This window comes from Hemicordylus capensis, chromosome 1 (genome assembly GCF_027244095.1).
Source record: "Hemicordylus capensis ecotype Gifberg chromosome 1, rHemCap1.1.pri, whole genome shotgun sequence".
Classification (NCBI taxonomy): Eukaryota; Metazoa; Chordata; class Lepidosauria; order Squamata; family Cordylidae; genus Hemicordylus; species Hemicordylus capensis.
Window position 1 is genome coordinate 352,887,442 of NC_069657.1, and position 20,700 is coordinate 352,908,141.

At 43.5% G+C, this 20,700-nt stretch overlaps 1 protein-coding gene across 5 annotated transcripts in view; it reads left to right on the top strand.

The window, feature by feature from the left end:
* The window catches only part of ARFGEF3 (ARFGEF family member 3), a 131,867-nt gene that overhangs the window by 54,955 nt on the left and 56,212 nt on the right, over window positions 1-20,700 (top strand). For all 5 annotated transcript variants that reach the window (XM_053289176.1, XM_053289145.1, XM_053289156.1 and 2 more), the window contains 7 exons: window positions 5,071-5,175; window positions 6,777-7,101; window positions 8,124-8,236; window positions 9,268-10,178; window positions 16,560-16,726; window positions 16,956-17,121; window positions 17,997-18,104. In XM_053289176.1, coding sequence (XP_053145151.1) covers window positions 5,071-5,175; window positions 6,777-7,101; window positions 8,124-8,236; window positions 9,268-10,178; window positions 16,560-16,726; window positions 16,956-17,121; window positions 17,997-18,104 — 1,895 coding nt within the window. The remainder of the gene's footprint in view (window positions 1-5,070; window positions 5,176-6,776; window positions 7,102-8,123; window positions 8,237-9,267; window positions 10,179-16,559; window positions 16,727-16,955; window positions 17,122-17,996; window positions 18,105-20,700) is intronic.

The window sequence follows — 20,700 nt, forward strand, 5'->3', positions numbered from 1 at the left end:
GTGTTCTCAATCCTCTTTTCCTTCTCTTCAGTGCATTCCTAGGATTCAAGTTTACTTGAAAGCAAACCATTTATATGCTGCTCTTCTTTCCAAGATCCCAAAGCATTGTAGATGGTTATCGTTAACCTCACAACAACCCTGTGAGGTAGTTAAGGCCGAGAAATAAGTGACTGGCCCAGAATCACCCAGTCGGTTTCATATTTGAATGGGGATTTTAACTTGGGTATCCCCAATCCTAGGTCAACACCCTAACCACTACAGCATACTGGCTCTCTAAATTGCAAATTTCACACTGCCCACACTCCTTGACATCCACAGCGCTCCTTTCAATCAAAAAGGGGGGAGGGGGCAAAGTCAGACAGTTGCTGTGGCATAGAGTAACAGCCACTGGTAGACTAAGGGTAAATAAGGAAATAAGGGTATCCCTCTGCCTTATTTAGAGCTTCACTTCCTAGCCCTAAAGATGACTCAGGCATTTGTGTAGAGAGTAGACTGGTGCTGTGTGAGCCCCAGTAAGGATTTCTGAAGGGATCTTTGTCAGTATTAGGGACATAGGAAGCTGCCATCTACTGATCTAGCACGGTATTGTCTGCACAGACTGTAGGATCTCTCCCAACCCTATTTTGGAGATGCCAGGGAAGGAACTTGGAACCTTCTGCTCTTCCCAGAGCAGCTCCATATTGCAAGCTTGCTTTGTAATGATAGTTTCCCCTCTGAATGTTGAATTGCACTGGGCACCACCTACTGTAGTGCTTTTTGTCTTAAAAACAAAGAGGGAGTATAGGCTTTTGAGAAAGCAAAATCAGTCATGCAGATGAGGTTTCAAATTTAGCCAGTTTGCACAATGCAAAATGGAGAACTTGTGCCTCCTTAGCCATGCAAGTACTGTGCAATAGCTGTGTAAGTATATCCGACCTCTGTCTGGCTTTCTTCAATGCTTGGTTGCACTGTCTGGCTTCTCATTTTTCTCTGTATTGAATGGCACGCTGTGTGTACCAAAGTCATACTTCACCTCAGGCGCCATAAGTCCTAGAGCCAGCTCTGGGTGAGGCAAACGTCTTTCTCTGTTGTACTGCACCACCAGGCTCACCTGGGTGCACAAAATCACACTTCCTTTGCCACTGAGCAAGCTGGGTATTAAGGAAGTCAAGGTGCTATGGCCTGGCTTCTTGCTTTGTGGATATCCAAGAGAACCAGCACAGCTGAACTTTGAAAAAAACAGCTTGCCTGCCTCCCAATGAACTAAATCATCTGGGGAGAAGACCAAACTATGGGGGAATCAAATAAAAAGAAAGGAGAACTGAAGAAACACTAAATGTGAGATCAAATAAAATAGGGTTGCCATATTCTGGTTTTCATAATCTGGCTGCCTAGTTTGCATATTATGTAAATTGGCTTGAAAATAATTTTTGAACAGAATAGTGACTACACATTTTGTTCCATAACTCTGCTTCTACAAGGGCTAGAGATTAGGTTTTTTTAAAAATTTGAAGCCGAAATAAGAGCGAATCTGGGTGGGCTAAGCAATCTGGGTGACATACTTAAAATCTAGGTGAAACCTGGAATTTGGGGGGGGGGCATGGCAAATCTAAAAGAAAAGAACTAGTCTGGCAAGGGCTCTGAAATTGAAACTGGAGCCAAATAATTGCTGCTCCTGCTCAGAAGGCAGAGTCAAGCATGGGGAGAGAACTCCTTTCCATAAAGGAGTATTCAGATTTGTTGGACCTGCCCTTTCTCATGCCAGCTCTCCTACCAATGGTAAATAAGGGAATTTCAGGGCCATCTTTCCTTGTGATGATGGACATATGTGTCACTGATTAAAATGGGGACATCTGTTGATTCTTTATACTTATTAACTACATGCCTTTTATATACTTTTATTTTAAGTCAATAAATGTGTACAGTCAATGGCAACAAAACCAATCAACTTTTTGTTTATCCACTTAATCCAGCCCACTACCAGAACTTACCCATTTAGCACATTTAAAGGAAGTAGAGAAAAAAATCAAAAACAAAAAACCTAGTCAGCTGCTATTAATATCTGAACAAGGCAGCAGTGTCGGAAGACATTAAAGTGTGCCATCAAGTCGATGTTGACTCCTGGCGACCACAGAGCCCTGTGGCTGTCATTGGTAGAATACAGGAGGGGTTTATAATTGCCATCTCCCGTGCAGTGTAAGACAATGCCTTTCTGCACCTTCCTATATCGCTGCTGTCCGATATAGTCTGGGAATCCTCATACAAGCGAGGATTTGAACTGGCAACCTCTGGCTTGATAGTCAAGTCATTTCCCCGCATTCCTCTTTGTCAAAATAGAAAAGAACAGCCCAACAAAGGCATTCCAGATGATGCCATTGTTTCTGAGTTTGTCCATTTTTCAAAACACAGTAGTTTCTCTTGTGGTCAGAGTTCTCATATTGCTTACCTCCTGGAAGGGCTGAATGGATTCTTTTCTCTTGGCTCAGAGTAAATAGTTTTGAGAAACAGCACTATGGGAGCTTATGGACCTCCCATATGTAGGTCCAACCAGCTTGCTCTTTTGCAGGGCCATGCATTCAAGAGCATGCATGCTCTCCGTCTGTCTTAATAATTTCTTTACCTTCTATGGAAAATATTTTTGTTTAATTTGTAATTGCCCTCTTAGGAAGTCTCCCTCTTTCTCTCAATACCCAATACCTTTAAATTCCTGGAGCTGGAGTATCTGGCTGTAGTACTTTGGCAATATGTCACTTAGAACCACCAAGATGGCAAAAAGATAAAATAACTTATTTTTAAATATATCGGCTTCTCAGGAGACCTCGCTGGATTTGAGTGAATTCAGGCATATTGAAGTACACTTCACAATACTAATCATACTCACTTTAGCATATTTTACTGCTGCTATGGAAATGGAGAGTAGGGCTGTCCTTAGAGAGCCCTGGCAGGGTGCGGTCCCCGGAGCAAATCAGCCAGTGTGGGACCCCCTTCCAGTTTATTCTGATGGGGGTTAAAAGAGTGGGGCCTGGGGCAGTCGCCCTGCTTGCTGTGCCCTAAGGACAGCCCTGAACACAAATGGGTAGTTTGGTGTTTAGGGATGTTGAGTAGGGTAGATTTTGTGTTCTGTTTCAAGCTTCAGATGAAATGCAAGTGTTTCATCAAAACAACTGGTCCAACCTCTTCTTCAAGAGAGGCAGGCACAGAATAAGGGCTCTCTCTGCCTCCCAGTCCCTTTGAATACATTTTGAAATTCTCTCTTTTTGTGTTCCCACCTTCCTCTCCCCAGCAGTGGATACACTGTGTCCCATGACAACACTTGATTTGTATGATAAGCCAACCAAGAAGCAAACTGATTGCAAGGCAATTGGAAGCCAGTGCCAGAAAACCAATCAACAAGGAAAAAAACGAGCCTCCAAAATGGCCCTCAGAATGCTGAAACATTATTTAAAGGGCGTTCTGTTTTGAGCTTGAAACATTCAAAACGCCTTGTTTTGAGTAGAAACATTTCATTGTTGAAATGTTCTGCACATGTTGGGTCCTTTTTAATTAATGGTAAAACTTAATACATGGACATTAGTTCTGGAGAAAAGTGAATATTGATTACCTATGTTGTTAACACTAATTAAGGAAAATCTTTAAGAGAGAAAGGGCTTTCTTTCCTCATTCCTCCAACTGGCATTACCTTAAAAAAAAAAATTCACCCTGAGCAGTGCAATTCACTTGCACTGATAAGCAAGTGCAGCTTCTCTACATGGAATGCATTATTCTCTGAATGCTGAATAGTTCCTCTTCTAATATGCACCACCATAAAGGTTTCACTGATCTCATATGGTTAGTATTCCTACTTTGAATGATTTTTAAGGGTGGGGTGGGGGGGATGGAATTCAGTCTTGTATAAGAGTTATGCTAAACCTTCATATTATATTGAGCAATCATGAAATAGTTTATGTCCACTACAATGGGCAGTGCACCTTAAGTGGCGCAGCGGGGAAATGCTTGACTAGCAAGCAGAAGGTTGCCGGTTGGAATCCCCACTGCTACTATATTGGGCAGCAGCGATATAGGAAGATGTTGAAAGGCATCATCTCAGACTTTGTGGAAGGAGGCAATGGTAAACTCCTCCTGTATTCTACCAAAGAAAACCACAGGGCTCTGTGGGCGCCAGGAGTCAGAATTGACTTGATGGCACACTTTACCTAACAATGGGCAGCATCAAGATGAAGATTAGTCATGACTGAGTCTTATTGAAATTAATGGGACTTTACTTAGTCATGACAACTAGTTTATCTGGATGCTGCCCAATATATGTTAAAAACGTGGGGTGGTGCTATAATTGGAAATAACAGTGAGGCAAGGTCTCATTTCATTAACTTGTCATTTGATATAATCTTGAAGCCAGATTATTCATTTGACATCTTATTATTAATGCCAAGCATTTTTGTGAGCAAAGTGAAGCTGACAGGAAGCAGAATAGTGACTGAATGCGTGTGACATATTTCACATAACTTTGAAAATACTGCCCCAATCCATCAAGGAAGACCTATGTGCAGTGCAGATTTCCATTCATGTAGCTGATGTAGAAAAAACCACATGTATATCATTTTGTTTATCTGGGTACCACTGAGGTGCCTTGATGTATCTTTTTATGTGCAAAGAAATGTATACCCCCATCCAAGGCAGTCAGTTGTTAAGACATGACTAAAGTATCTAAATTGGAGTCAATGGAAATAACTTGCAGGCCCATAAGTGCTTTCAAATTCCACTTATGCCAGTGAGTCAGCATTTGCTTGATTCTTTTGGACCATGGTACTGGTGTTTTGCTTTTTGGTTTTGATGAAATGTAACATTTAGATTTATGAGAGTGCTGAAATATTGTCATTGGATGAAGAGCTTCCCCCATTTTAACAAGAAACTCATCTTTCTTTTAAAGTGAAATTGATTCTGGATAATAGCATTCAATGACTTTCCATTTTATTTTCTTAGAGAACCTTTTATATATTTCCTTGTAAAATGGGAAGGAAGAATAAGCATCTGCTTTTTTATTGTCTGTTTGGAATGAACAATAACATTATACAACTTGTTTCCATTTGTCAGCGAAAATCAGCAAGTGCAGCTTCTCTACTTGGAATGCATTCTCTCAATGCTGAATAGTTCATCTTCTAATATGCACCACCATAAAGGCTTCACTGATCTCATATGGTTAGTATTCCTACTTTGAATGATTTTGGGGGGTGGGGTGGGGGGATGGAATTCAGTCTTGTATAAGAGCTATGCTAAACCTTCATATTTATATTGAGCAAACATGAAATAGTTTATGTCCACTACAATGGGCAGTGTCAAGATTAAGATTAGTCATGACTGAGTCTTACTGAAATTAATGGGACTTTACTTAGTCATAACAACTCGATGCTGCCCAATAGATGTTAAAAATGTGGGGTGGTGCTATAATTGGGCAGACAGGTTCAAAGAACTCATGCTTCTCAGCTCCTGGAAGCTGCCTGGCTCACCCCTCCCTCCGAGCTCTGATTGACCTTATTCCCAGCCGGCTTTGTTGTTGGCTGGGTGTTTTCTTTGTACTCTTCCTTGCTCTGGAGAAGAGAGATAATGAAGGAAAAGCCCAGTCAGCATTGAAGTTGGCTGTGGAATGAGCTACACAGGGCTGTGCTGGCCCTTCTGGATGCTGGCCATGCCCCTTGCAAACATAAGCCCACTCTCCCCTGGCTATCTCCCTGTGGTGGAGTTTCATCATTACTGGTTCATTCCATCCAAGCTCTAGGACTTCTTCACGACCACAACTCTTAGCACTCCTTTACATGCATGAGTGCTGATAGGATTGGGAGCCAGAAGAGACATCTCTGTCTTGTTGAAAGAGGGGTGACTTCTGAAGCTGGACTCCAACAGCCATTCGCTGAACTGAGCAGAGGAAGCCCTGGATCAGGGGCGTAAATACCATTAGGCAAGGGGAGGTGGCTGCCTGGGGGCCCCCACGCCTCGAGGGCCCCCCCAAAGGCAAGTCACATGTGAAGTGAGTGTGTGTGTATCAGCGAGGGACCCATTTTAAAATTTTGTCTCTGGGCCCACTCCAGCCTCGCTACGCCCCTGCCCTGGATGATGTGGCAGGGACTGACCTCCCAGAATTCTCCTGTGCCTAACTCCTAATGTCATCAGAGGCAATTTTGCCCTGGACAGGCCCACTCCATAAAAGTGAGGTGGCTGATTTAAATGAAGAACAAAAAGTTGGCACACTTTCTCTAGAATGTGAAAGCATACCAGTGCTACTGCCACTAGTTTGGGCATGTCCTTTTTTGTTCTGATGAGCTCCTGAAGTAAAGAGCAGCTGTTGAAGTTTCCTCAAGCAGATTAGGTAGGTCCCCTGATAGCACTCTGTGTACATCCACAGTGGGGTTTATCTCTGGGACTGGGTGTGTTTATTCACTCATCGGATGCAGACAGGTCTGCCAGTATGGGAAAACATTATGGAAAGGATATAGAGAAAAGCAACATTCTTCAGTGAATGATGGTTGAAGAATTAAAACCATTATTTGTAATTTTATTTACATATCCATATTTTATTCATATTGCTTAATTTATATCACTGGATATATAATATAATATAATATAATATAATATAATATAATATAATATAATATAATAATTAATTTAATAATATAATTTATATGGTTTTCTGGATATAGAATTTTTTCCATTTATCTGCTTTATCTGCCAAATAACTGCAATTTGCTTTCCAGTTTTAGTGTGTGTTAATTGTTTTCCTCTCTGATTTGTTCTTTCTTTCTCAGGAAGCAGCTGTGTCCAGCCCTCATAGTAATATTGGGAAATCCAGTTCATGATAAAACAATCACTTCTGCTCACAGCAGCAGCTGCCATGAGGCTGATTCCCCTTCCTTGGGGATCTCGGATCATGGCCGAGGGTCAGGTTGTTCTTCAACTGCACCTGCCCTTAGTAGCTCTGTTGCCCGGACAATTTATTACATTGCAGCAGAACTAGTTCGGCTAGTGGGCTCCATGGAATCCATGAAGCCTGTTCTGCAGTCTCTTTACCATCGTATGTTGCTGTATCCTGCACCTCAGCACCGAGTGGAGGCTACCAAGATCATGAAAGAGGTAAAGGGAGAGGGGGGAGGAATGGTTTTGTTGGGGTCCCCCCCAATGTGTAAATCAATTGCAGTAGAATTTTATTTAGACTGCAAATGCTGTGTATTTATTTATTTTTTAAAAGCATAAAAAATATGTGGGGAGGTGAGGAGCAAAATAAGCAAAATGGATGGCTGCATCCATTCAATAATCCAAATGCCTGAGAAATAAAACACTCTTTTCCTAAATTCTAACAGCACGATAGCATAGGGCACCTTTGGGCAGCTGGGTTGAAAGTTTTGACATACCAATAGAGAGCTTGTCTTGAATGCCACAAGATTTTACAACATGTAATGGAAGAGCACATAGCAAGGCTGTCCACTAGAGAGGCTGGTATGGATGGATATGGCCTCCAGGCTGCACTGGGCCCAGGTTGCTTGGTAGCATGTAGGCAGCCAGTAAAAACAAGCTACTTTGAAGCCAGCACCCCTTAATAAATGGGTTGTTGCATTCTGCACTAGCTGAAGTCTTCAAATACTCTTCAAAGGTAGCCCCACACAAAACTCATTCCAGTAATCTTTGTGGAAGCATGCATGACTGTGGTTAAGTTTCCATCTTCCAGAAGAGCTCACACCTGGCTGAACGGCCTAAGATCATTGTGAAGATTGCTAGTACAGTTAAATTATTCCATAAAAGGTTCTTCTGAATATTGCATTTATTTTATGGACTGCCATCAGTATACATGGTACTTTAAAAGGCCTGCCATTGATCTGCCATTGGTTTACCTCACAGACTGCATCCCAGAAGATAGCTATAGGACTTTTCCATGTTTCCCTTTATAGTGAAGTGAAGTCCAGGCTCTGCTAGAACCCGCTCCCTGATCAAGTGTGCCTGTTCATTTATGTGTGTAGAGACAAGGAAAATGCATCTGTGTATTTTGTAGTTGTGCATGCTAGATGCACAAATTATACTTATATATTATGCAGTTTTGACTTTTCTGTTCAAAAAGCCCTTTTGCTACCTCATACCGAGCTGAATTGTATTCTGCTTAGATACTTGGTAGTCCTCGGCGGCTCTGTGACTTGGCAGGCCCCTGCTCCTCTGAAGCTGAACCCAGAAAGAGGTCAATTTCAAGAAGACAGTCTCATCTTGATCTTCTCAAACTGTATGTTCTATTTCCTTGATTTAGCCACTAATACCTTTGTAAGTGCATGCGTTTGTGAATATTAAATTAGTGTTTAGAGCCCACCCAAGGAGGCATGCTTTTAAATTGTTTCTGAATACAGTGGTTGTTTACATTGCTCTTATTTGCTTTAGCTTAACCTTCCACCTCATTTAATGGGCTGATTACAGTAAAATATATCCTGTTGCTCTATTTAATGGATTGGATATCCTGCCTGGCAGGCCCAGAAGCTTCGCAAGGTGACTTGCAATCATATTCTTACTTTGAATGGTCTGGGTTTATTCTTTATATATAAAGATATCTACAAGCAGTTGGGGAAGCAGGAAAAAATATTGACCCCATAGTTGGTAAGATACTAAGGGTATTCACACACGTAGCCTAACCCAGGCTGCGTAGCCCAGTCTGGGTTAGGCTGTGCATGTGAAGCGCTGGGAGCAAGGTTGCTCCCGGCACTGCCCCTGTGCCAAGCCCCACTTTTTAACCCGGCATTTAGCCCAGGTTAAGTGAACCTGTGGTTTTCTTAACCACAGCCAGAAATCATCTGGGCAATTGCTGCCAGGTTAAATGGTTTCCCCCTGGCCCACTGCCATTTCTGGCAGCTAGTGAGGGCGGGGGAAGAACAGCTACCGCCACACTCGTGCCCCGGGGCACCCTGGGATGCAGGAGGGGGGAGTCCTCCCACTCCCAGCATCTTCCTTCACCACCTTCCCTGCAGCCCACCCTCTCTCCCTAGCAAGTTCGTGTGAAGGACCTCAATGAGAAGTTTGGATGCCCAATCTGAACTGACGATGTACAATCATGCAAAATGATTGCACAGGCAAAAAACCCTGCACAGTCACGAGTAGGGGAGGGGGCATGCTGCTACTCTCTACCCTTGTATGGTCATATGCAAGATATACAAGATAATTTCTTTGCCTAATCATTTATTTGGTTGTAGATTGTTGTAGGATGCCCAGTCCAGCGAAAAAGAATGTTTTAAAATCTCCCACCTTCCCACTGTTTTTAAATTGTAGCATCCTGGATGGGATGACTGAAGCTTGCATCAAAGGTGGTATTGAAGCGTGCTATGCTTCGGTGTCTTGTGTCTGTGCCCTGCTTGGAGCTTTAGATGAGTTAAGTCAAGGGAAAGGCCTGGATGAGGAACAGGTCCATCTGCTTCTTAGACGCTTGGAAGAATTAAAGGATGGGGCTGAAACGAGCAGAGATTCCATGGAAATCAATGATGCTGATTTTAGGTGGCAAAGGCGTATTTTGTCTTCGGAGCATGCCGCCTGGGATGCTGGCAATGAAAAGAGTCCTGATATAAGTATTAGTGTTACCACAGATACTGGTCAGACTACCTTGGAAGGTGAAATGGGACAGACTACTCCAGAAGATAATTCTGAGATCCGTAAAAATTCTCTGCAGTCACCAGGTGGACAAGTGGCTAAAGAGATTCATTATAAGGAGCCAGAATCAGAAACTATTGACCAGCCAGATGTGGTTCAACGGAGCCATATGGTCGTTTATCCAGATATAACTAATTTCCTTTCAGTTGATTGCAGGGCACGTTCCTGTGGATCCAGGTACAGTGAGAGTAATTTCAGTGTTGATGATCAGGATCTTTCTAGGACAGAATTTGACTCATGTGACCAGTATTCCATGGCAGCAGAAAAAGATTCGGGAAGATCAGATGTTTCAGACATAGGTTCAGACAACTGCTCATTAGCTGATGAAGAGCAGACCCCAAGAGACTGTACAGGTCACAGACCTATACGAACTGCTGGCCTTTCCTTGAAACTGCTGAAGAGCCAGGAAGCAGATCAGCACAGTGCCAGATTATTTATCCAGTCCCTTGAAACTCTTCTTCCTCGGCTTATAGCTCTTCCTAATGTAGAAGATGTGGATCTGGCCCTCCAGAACTTCTCTTCAACTTTTTGTTCAGGTCTGTGAGCAAATAATTTACCTCATTAATATTAAATTGAATCAAATATTGATTGAATATTAATTGAATTGAATTGAAATATTAATTGAATTAATATTAAATGAATTCCCAAGTATTTTTGAGAAACAATCAATCACTGAACATCCTATCTTGATTAAGCATCTTTGGTACATCAAACATAGTTTTTGGTAACATTTAATGAAATCTGCATTCTAAACTATGCACAGCCCTGTGAATTAATTATGTGGAAATCTACCATAACTATGTTTCCCCATAAAAGGAATTTCTGTTGTCAGAAGTCTGAACTCCCTTGGACTTACAGGAAAAAATGTACAAACAAGGCACTACATTCCAGTCTCCTTAGCATAGATCTATCCTGAAAAATTCTTGGGGGATTTTCATTCTAATGGACCACTTTCCATGCCTTCCACTGGAGAAAACTATTAAAATCTCATTTTTATTGTAGTAGTTCAGTGCTATTAACAAAACCTTTCAACAGAAGTGCTATTAACAAAAACTTTCAAAATGAAACACTACATTATCTCATTGACAGGTTTTTAAGCTGTGCATGATGTATGCAACACAGTATGCTGGTTTATACTCATTCAGATGGTATATAAAGAAACTCCAGTGCTTACTTGTTTTTAATGGAAATTGTCTCATAACCCAGAGTATTAAATATTTCACTCCTTTTGAATGCTCAATACAAGAGCTGAATTTTCCTGCTAGTCATATTTCAGAGGCAAACTGTTCTTTAATTGTGCACACTAATATGCTGAATGGCTTAGTAGGCAAAATAAGATAGTTGGGGAAGCTCCCCCATATTTTCTGGAAAGGGCCTATGTAAAGCCATGCCTACACCAGAGTGGAAACCTGTGTTTATTGCTTATAGCATCAGGTGTTTTGTGTAACAGTGCATAGCAAGAGGTTTCTGAGTTCAGCTCCTTTTCCAACCCTTGGTAATGCTTTCTTTACATTAAAACAGTACTGCTTTTTCGTTGTGTTCTTGTGCAAATATGATTCAGCCCCTGACCATAGGGATTATATGTAGAGAGTCCTTTCAACAGATACAAGTTGAGCCTATTTGTTTGCATATTATCATATTAAAGTGGAGTTCCTAGCAGAAGGCTGTGTCTAGTCTGTGCTCTGTCTCTCGGTCACAAGCTTGACCCAATATTCAGGTAGATCTGGATAGTAGTTCCATACATCCATAATGACTGGGTTCTGCACCTGCGCAGACCATGCTTAGGATAGAATTCGTTAGCTTCTCAGGACGCCTAACCACCAGCAGCACATGACTGCAGTACCCTTAAGCGGCGGTTAGGCATCCCTTTCCTCAGTTTCTTGTTCACCGCCTAAGCGATCGCGTCTTCAGAAACAACTGCTCCTCAAATGTTTGTTACTTCTTAAACTCCTTCTGACTGGCTTGGACTCTGACTACTCTTTTCGGACAATCCTTAAACTACGGCGATTAGGACTGGAGAATGGGGGAGATGGAAAAGAAAACTACCCGGAACTGATATCGGATTTCCTTTGGTTTCCCAAACTCATCCCAAATGGACTTTGGATCAGACAACGGACTTCTAAATGACCACTCTGACGGATTTACCCTGACCAGACCACGGAACACTCATCACGACTTCCTTTGGTAATATTCCCCATTCTCTTGTTCTCTTATGAGTTCCAACAAGGACAAGACAAGGGAGAAAACCACCTTCAAGAGGTGCCGCAATTGCCGTGAAAATCTCCCTTCTGCTGACGGGCATGACCTCTGCCTATTCTGTTTAGGAGAGGCCCATAATACTTTGAATTGCTCAGTCTGCTGTACTTTTAATAAGCAGACGCTTAAAAATCGTGAGGCTCACCTAAAAGTAGTGTTACTGGAACAAGCGCTACAGCCTAAACACCAAGAGGCTACGGTGTCGAGACCTGCGAAAAGGCAGTCTAAAGTCTCGCAGGTGACGTCATCAAAGGCCACCACGACGTCGAGGGCTATGTCTGTGACTGCTAGGAAGGCCACCGCAAAGCCTTCGGCCAAGACAGCCGCCTTATCATCGGCGGTAGCAGCAACCACCTCGACATCGACTGCCTTGACAGCTTCGGCTTTGGGAGCAACCCAGGCCTTTAAGAAGCTGGAGGTCTCATTGCACTCCACTAAAAGAGGGGCTCTACACCGATGTTGGAGCCCAGGATAAAGAAAGCGAAACAGCACAGGGAGAAGGAGGCAGGCACCCACTCGGAGTGAACGCCTTCTCTATCAGGTCTTCAGATATATCGAAGTCCACGGCATCAAGCGGCCTCTCTTTCTCCGGCACCCACCCCTAGACAATCTCCATCAATGTTGACGGAAAGAGCAAAGCACAGGGATGGCGCGGCTTCGACAGCAAGGACAGCAACCAGGCACATCGACATCGATGCTATGACTCCGTATACGGGGGTCGGGGAAGTCGATGCCGAACTCAACACTGACATGGGACATATTGACACTGTAGCAGTTATTCATGATGCTGAACTCAAGCCTGAGATCGACATCGAAGTCAACGCACCAATGGGTCTTGGGCAAGACACAGGTGGTTTCAACAGTTCAGAGGGCACCCTTCACTGCATGTTACAGTCAGGGGACAATATCCCTTCGTCTAATACTTTTCAAGGTTTCCAGGACTTGACACCAATCCTGAAAACACCATCGTGTACAGGATGGACAACACCAATATCGGGTCTCCTTCCCCAGGGCAGATGGCCCACTACTTGTACTATCTCTCCTGAAGAGTACTCACTCTTCAAATTATGGTTGCGTGAGAAAGATCGCCCTGCTTCACCCAGACATCAGCTGAAGGAATCAGTGGTTCAAACGACTGCTCCCACATTATTACAGAAATCAGTCTCCCTACAGGCCAATTGGCCATCTGAACCAGTGCAGCCTGTCAGCAGGATGATATCTGTCTCTCTACAGATGGCCCAACCTCCCCAGCCAATGAAACAGTCAGTCTCACTGCAGACAGAGCTAATCGAACGACCAAGTTTGGCGCCACGACATACTGCGTCTTGGATGGGGGGTGGGGCATCATTGCATTCAAGATAAGATCCTCCTGCTTCACTCTTGCCTTCCTCTTTAGAAGACGATGATGATGATAATGACGGCTACTCTTCAGGTACAATGGAACCAGAAGTACCGAAAGAGCCCACAGTACCAGATCCCAGTGATGATGTCACTGCCATTCCTTCCATTTCCTCAAATGAAGAGATGAATGGGTATCACCAGCAGGTGGCAGAAATGGCTCATGTTCTGGGCCTCGACATCAAACAAAAGTCACTGGACCTGGATGACCCAGTGTATAATATGATGAGCAAGGCATCAGGATTACAACCAGTATATTTGCCAATGTTGCCTCACATTTCGAGAGCAATGAAGTCTGCGTGGGAGATTCTCCAGACTTTGACTCCTACCTCCAAGCATTTGGAGGTCTTGTACCGCATTCAGGAAGAGGAAAACGAGTATACCAGCAAAAAGCTTACAGTACATCGGTGCTTGCCTCGATATGCTGGAGCAGAAGGCGTATCTGCCAGAAGAAAGATACCACTGCATGTGCGCCCTGTTACAAAGATTCCACACAACAATCTGCAAGGATGATTCAAATATTACTAGGCTTGATGGCCTCCTGTACCACCACGGCATCATCTGCGAAGTTGCAGATGCAGAGTCTGCAGCTTTGGTTTCTCCTCTCTTTCCGTACCATGGTCGAACCCCAGTCCAATCAACTACTAAATACCACGCAAGGTCTTGACTTTGTTGCTGTGCTGGACAAAACTGGGTCATCTCTTTCAGGGGGTGCTGCTCAAGGCCCCTTTGCCAACTTGCATCCTAACAACGGACGCATTGATGCGGGGCTGGGGTGCTCACATGGGAACAGGAAGAGCTCAGGGCCTCTGAACCAGGAATAAGGCTCTAAAGCATATCAACTTTCTGGAGTTACTGGGGGCGTACAGGGCTCTGCAAGCATTTCAGAACAGGGTGCCAGGTGCAGTAATCCAGTTGCAGATGGACAACACTACGGCAATAGCGTACGTGAACAAACAGGGGGTACCATGTCTCAAGCTTTCTGCAACCTCAGCCTCCAGTTGTGGAATTGGTGTATCCCGAGGCAAATCCACTTACAGGCTATACATATCAAGGGCACCCAGAACTGCTTTCCAGATTCATTAAGCAGGGAGACGGTGTTGCATCAGCACGAATGGGAGATGCACGACAAAATCCTATGGGAACTGTTTGCAGTTTGGGGCCATCCGGAGGGGATCTGTTTGCGGCGGAGCACATTGCTCCAGGATGGGTCTGGGCACTTATTCAAAAGGTGATGCCTTTCAATATCAATGGATACAGATCTTCTTCTTTGCATATCCGCCAACTAGGCTCTTCCCGCAAGTGGTGGCCAAACTGCTATAGGAGCAATCGCAGGCAATTGTGATAGCTTCTTGGTGGCCATGTCAACCTTTGTTCACGCAACTTCTCAGACTATCGAAGGGGACATGCAGATGTCTCCCCAATTGGAAAGATCAGATATCTAAAGATCAAGGCCGAGTGCTGCACCCCAATCTATCAGTGCTCACTCTCACGGCCTGGAGGATAGGCTGTTGAGAAAGATCCTTTTGAACATTCGTAAGGTATCTACCAGGCGTAACTATACGACTAAATGGCGGAGATTCTGTGCATATGCTCGAGAGCATCATTTCTCGCCAAGGGCAGCTGGCCTTAAGGACGTACTCCTCTATCTTACCTCTTTGAAGATGGCAGGCTTGGCCAGTGTGTCCATAAGGGTTCACATGGCCACGTTATCATCACGTCACGCAGGATGGGATGGCAAGTCAGTTTTCTCTCACCCTAGGTGTAAAGACTTCCTTAAAGGAATAAATAATCTATATCCACCAGTTAGACAGCCAGGAGAGAAATGGAGCTTGTCTCTAGTGCCTGGGGCGCTGACAGAGCACCCCTTTGAGCCCATGGCTACTGTGTCATTGAAACTGACAGCCTTAAAGACGCTATTCTTAGGGTCAATAACCACGGCACAGAGAGTCAGTGAGCTTAAGGCACTCTGGATATATGAACCATATACCAAATTTTTCAGAGACCGCGTTCTTATGCGCTTGGATCCTGACTTCAGACCCAAGATGATCTCCGACTTCCACTTGAATACAGATATCATCTGGCCAGCCTTCTTTAGAGATCCAGTGACGCCTTTGGAGATGGCAGTGCATTCTCTAGATGTGAGGAGGGCACTCCTTTACTATCTAAAGGCAACTCATCACATCGGGAAGATGAGACTCCTTTTCATCTGTGAAAAAGGCCTACATAAGGGCCAGTCTCCCACTCACCAGAAGCTGGCATATTGGTTAGTAGAGTTGATAAAGATGGCCTATGACCTGCAAAAAGTCACGCCGCCATCGACGATATGGGCCACTTTGGCAGCACACCTAGCAGGCATCAGATTCCAGGAAATCTGCTTGGCAGCCACGTGGGCATCGCACCAGACATTCACCAAACATTATGCCTTGGACATTAGGATGGCAGCAGTGGTGGAGTTTGGACGGGCAGTTTTGAAGAGAGTTCTGCCGTAGCTTGCTGCTCCCACCACCGGATGGGCAGCTTGTGAATCACCCAGTCATTATGGATGTATGGAACCACTATCCAGATAAACAGGTTGCTTACCTGTAACAGATGATCTGGTAGTGGTTCTATACATTCATAAGACTCACCTGTCCATCCCTGCTGCAGACAGAGGACAAGCTACGTCAAGGTCTACCTCAACAGTCAGTTTCATAGGACCAGATGACTGCAAGTCTACATCCCAAGTCCAGTTGAACACAGTGGCTTATCAGTCACCAAGAAACTGAGGAAAGGGACGCCTAACCTTCGCTTAAGGGTACTGCAGTCACGTGCTGCTGGCGGCTAGGCATTGCGAGGAGCTAATGAATTCTATCTGAAGCATGGTCTGCGCAGGCGCAGAACCCAGTCATTATGAATATATGGAACTACTACCAGATAATCTGTTACAGGTAAGCAACCTGTTTTTCAGAATATCATACATGGGATGTTGTTCATTGTGAAGCAGATTAAGCAGAGAGAGAGAGAGAGGGTGCATGTATGTGAGAGTGCCTTTTCCCACTGAAAATAGAGCAGCTTCAGCTTGGCATGTTCCAGAACTATGGATTATATTTTTAGCAATAGCAATAGCACTTACATTTATATACCGCTCTATAGCCGAAGCTCTCTAAGCGGTTTACAATGATTTAGCATTTTAATAAGCAATGTGCCATGAAGAAAACCATGAACAGTTTGTGCAGCTTTGATTTTGGTGCACAATGCTTGTTATATCTCTGCCTTCTTAGGTATGATGCACTCTCCAGGATTTGAAGGGAATACGAGTTTTAGCTTCCAGATACTGATGAATGCAGATAGTCTCTACATGGTATCTCATTACACTCTTCTGCTCAACCTGAAGCTGTTGAATGCAGATTACTACCGAAAGAAGCCTGCCCAAACCCCTGTGTTAATGGTGAGTGCTTAATAAGAAAGAAAACTACCACTGAGTGTGTTTGGAGGTGTCATTTGTTGTGAGGAACATCACATACTTAGCAGTATCCTGAGTTCAGAGAATAATTGTTATCTAAACTTATCACCTCAGTGTCCTGCCTCCTGATCATATCTGAATTAGTGGTCTTGAAGAAAAAGCAAGCCATCTAGTAATGCCTTGCTAGCCAAACTGTTTTATTTTGTTGTTTTAGAAGGAGTTTATGAAACAAGTGCAATCCAGTGGAGGGCTGATGGTACTTTCTCAGGCTTGGATTGAAGAACTTTACCACCAGGTACTGGAGAGAAATCTTCTTGGAGAGGCTGGATATTGGGGAAGCCCTGAAGAGCACAGCCTTCCCCTCATCACTATGCTAACTGGTCAGTACTGTGGTAATATGCCCACTTGAAGACAATGGAGAAATAAATGCTCACTACCAGCTCAATGCATTGTCCAAAACATTAGAAATGAGTGGTGTGTGGAATCGGGTTGATAGTGGCCAAAATCTCTTGTGTTGAGATCCTAGGCTGCTTCAGGGTGCAATTATTCTAAGTAGACAGTTGCCTGCAGGGCTGTCCTTAAGACATGGCAAGCAGGGCAACCACGCTGAGCCCCTCTCTTTTAACCCCTCTTAGAATTAACTGGAAGGGGGCCCCGCACTGGCTGATTTGTCTCAGGCCCGCACCCTGCTAGGGCTCTCACCCTGGTTGCTTATGACAAGATTATGTATGAGCATACAGAAATTCCTTACTTTACAGACCCCTCTTTCATATACCATCCAGTAGAATTAGTTGAACTATGTAGTGAAACACTTAACATGAGGTAAAAAGGAACAAGTAGGTTTTCAGTCTTTCTCCCACCACGCACTCCACATCCACCACAGTCTGTGCCATCTTCACCCAGGGTGTTTCCCTTCTGTCACTAGCTTGGACTGCATTACCTCCTTGGGGGGAAAGTTAGGCAGCAAATCAGCTCTCTGGAATTCTCAGACAACTCTTTTCGGAAACTGGGTCATTCTTTGGCATCAACTGTCCTTTGATGATATTACAAAAACTTGTACTCTAGGATAAGATTGTCTATTTAAAAAAAGATTACCCAGTTAAGCTCCCACAGCAGTCAAAGCTGAGATGTGGCAAGTGTTTCTATGCAGCTTTATACACCTTCTTCCATCACCACAAGAGGTATACACAAATTTGTATATCACCCCTTAGATGGTTTTTCTTACAATATAGTAACCTCTTGTTTTTCCTTGCAGACATTGATGGTTTGGGGAGCAGTGCAATAGGTGGGCAGCTGATGGCTTCTGCATCCACACAGTCTCCTCTCACCCAGAGCTGGAAGCCAGATGATGCAGTTATAGCAGGTAAAGGAGCTGAATAGTGTGAATCATTGCCCACATCTACATTATCAAACATGAACTGGTAGAGATATCTGGCAGGGAATCCTTTCTCCACATTTTCACAGTCTATATGGCTTTTGTTCATACTTCATGTGGACCAAATGCTCTTCAAAAAGATTGAAGCAGTCCAAAAACAGCTGAGAGTCAGGGGAGTGAACTGAAAATGCGGCTTAACCAGAAGTCCTCCATGTTAACTGGAAGCTATGATATTCTGAGAATATGAAGTTTGAAGGGTAGTGTGAATAATTTTAAGATGGGGTTTTAGGTGTTGCCTGGAATCTTTTGTTTACCTAGTTATTATAGTGGCTAGAAAATTATCTCAAATGATCTATTTAAAAATTTCAAGGTTTTTGTTGCAGATGAAAAATGATTTGGATAGGTGGTCTAAGATTTCTCTGAGTATTTGGGATAAAATGCATGTTGTCAAAATGAATGTATTGCCTAGAATATATAAATATATAAATGTGTGTGTGTGTGTGTCTAGGCAATACATTCATTTTGACAACATGCATTTTATCCCAAATACTCAGAGAAATCTTAGACCATATATATCTTAGAAATCTTAGACCATAGCGTTTTTGTTGCAAGGAAGCACTCCCAAATTTTCTCTTGGTAAATGACAATAACCGGTGAGAGAAGTGGGTTTAATTTTCCACATTTTCAAGCTTACCATGGGCTTATAGTTTAGCTTCTGTATGGAATGGAATGGGGAGCAGGTTGTAGTTTCGCTTTGGCAGCTACTTGAGAGTTATTATGTGGCTCCATTAAAATCTTGACAGGTATTAGGATCAGTGTTTGTTTGTTTGTATCTGTATTCTTGCCTGCGCTTTATGCTGCAAGATATATGTGGAGAATTTGGGGGCATAGACAGGGTTTTAATCCCTATATGCATGATAGGCTTACACTGTGGGGAAACCCAAGGTTAAGGATTTCTTATAAACCCTTTTTGGAGGTTAATTGCACTTCCTAAGACCTTAATACATTGGATCAGCTTATTAAATCTGATTTTGTTTTTAAATCTTTTGATAATTTGAGGTCTGAATTTGAATTACCACAGATGGCTAATTGGCAGTTGGTTCAGCTTGAACATTTTCTAACAGGGCTTTTAGGACCAGATGCAATTGCTGCCTCAAACTCCATTCTTATTAATAGATTTGGAACATTTGAGTCCGATTCTGAATCCTTATGCTGTACGAGCCTGCAGATATCTGTACACTCATACATGTGTTTGTGTCAATGTCTGAACCTGAATACAGTCCCTTCAAATGCATGGAACAGATGGGAATTGTACTTCTGTAACTGTGTTCAACATCAGCATAACATGTGAATGACTGTACCTGTGTACAGTCAAAAAAGTGTTGAACATAACATGTGAAAGGCCCTAAGGGATGTATCTAAACCAGTAACTTTTCTCTATCAAAAATTTAGAGAAATAGCTAAGACTGATATTAATTACATACAAGAACGCTGGAATAGGGAACTTGATTTATTTGAAATCAATGGCAAGTGCTCCTGAAGGCAGTAAAATATGCCCCTTTATTTATTTACTTACTTACTTACTTATTTAGTTAGTTAGATGTATATGTTGCCCTACTCCCATAGGACTCAGGGTGGCTTACAAGCAATAACATACACAACAACACACTTCCATTAAAATATATCTTACATAACCTCATAAAACACAACCCCATACAATACTCATTCCACATGACATAATAACCATGGATTACAGGATCACTCTACCACCAGCTATCTCAGCGACCGAACACCCGGTGGAACATTTCAGTCTTACATGCCTTACGAAAGGCCAACAGATCATGGAGAGTTCTGATATTATTGGGGAGACCGTTCCATAGAGTTGGGGCCACCACTGAGAAGGCTCTGGCTCTCGTTGATTGCAATTTAATATCCCTAGGGCCCGAGATCACCAAGGCATTACTTGTGGATGATATCAGGACCCGGAGAGGGACGTATCGAACAAGGTGGTCCTGGGTATGGAGGGCCCATACCGTGTAGGGCTTTAAATCTTAAGGTTAATACCTTAAACGTAACCTGGGACTCAACCGGCAACCAGTGCAACTGAACGAGCAAAGGTGTCACATGTGCTCGCCAAGACGCCTTAGTAAGGACCTTGGCTGCTGCATTCTGCACCAGTTGCAATCTCCAAGTTAGGCGCAGTGGCAGTCCCACATAAAGCGAATTGCAGTAATCTAACCTGGAAGTGACCGTCGCATGGATCACAGTGGCCAAATCCAGAGGGGACAGATAGGGAGCCAGCTGCTGTATTTGGCTTAACTGAAAAAAGGCGTTTTGAGTGACCTCCATGATCTGAGCCTCCATATTCAAAGAGGCATCAAGAATCAAGCCCAGGCTCTTCACAGTAGGCTGAGGTATCAAACAAGCACTATCAAGGCTCGGTAATTGAAGATTCCCCCCTGACCTCTTCGGGCCCAGCCACAGAACTTCAGTCTTATCCGGATTAAGCCCTAGACTACTTTGCTTCAGCCAGTCTACGACCACCTCCAAACACCTGGTCAGCTGGGCTATGGTGTCCTCAGCC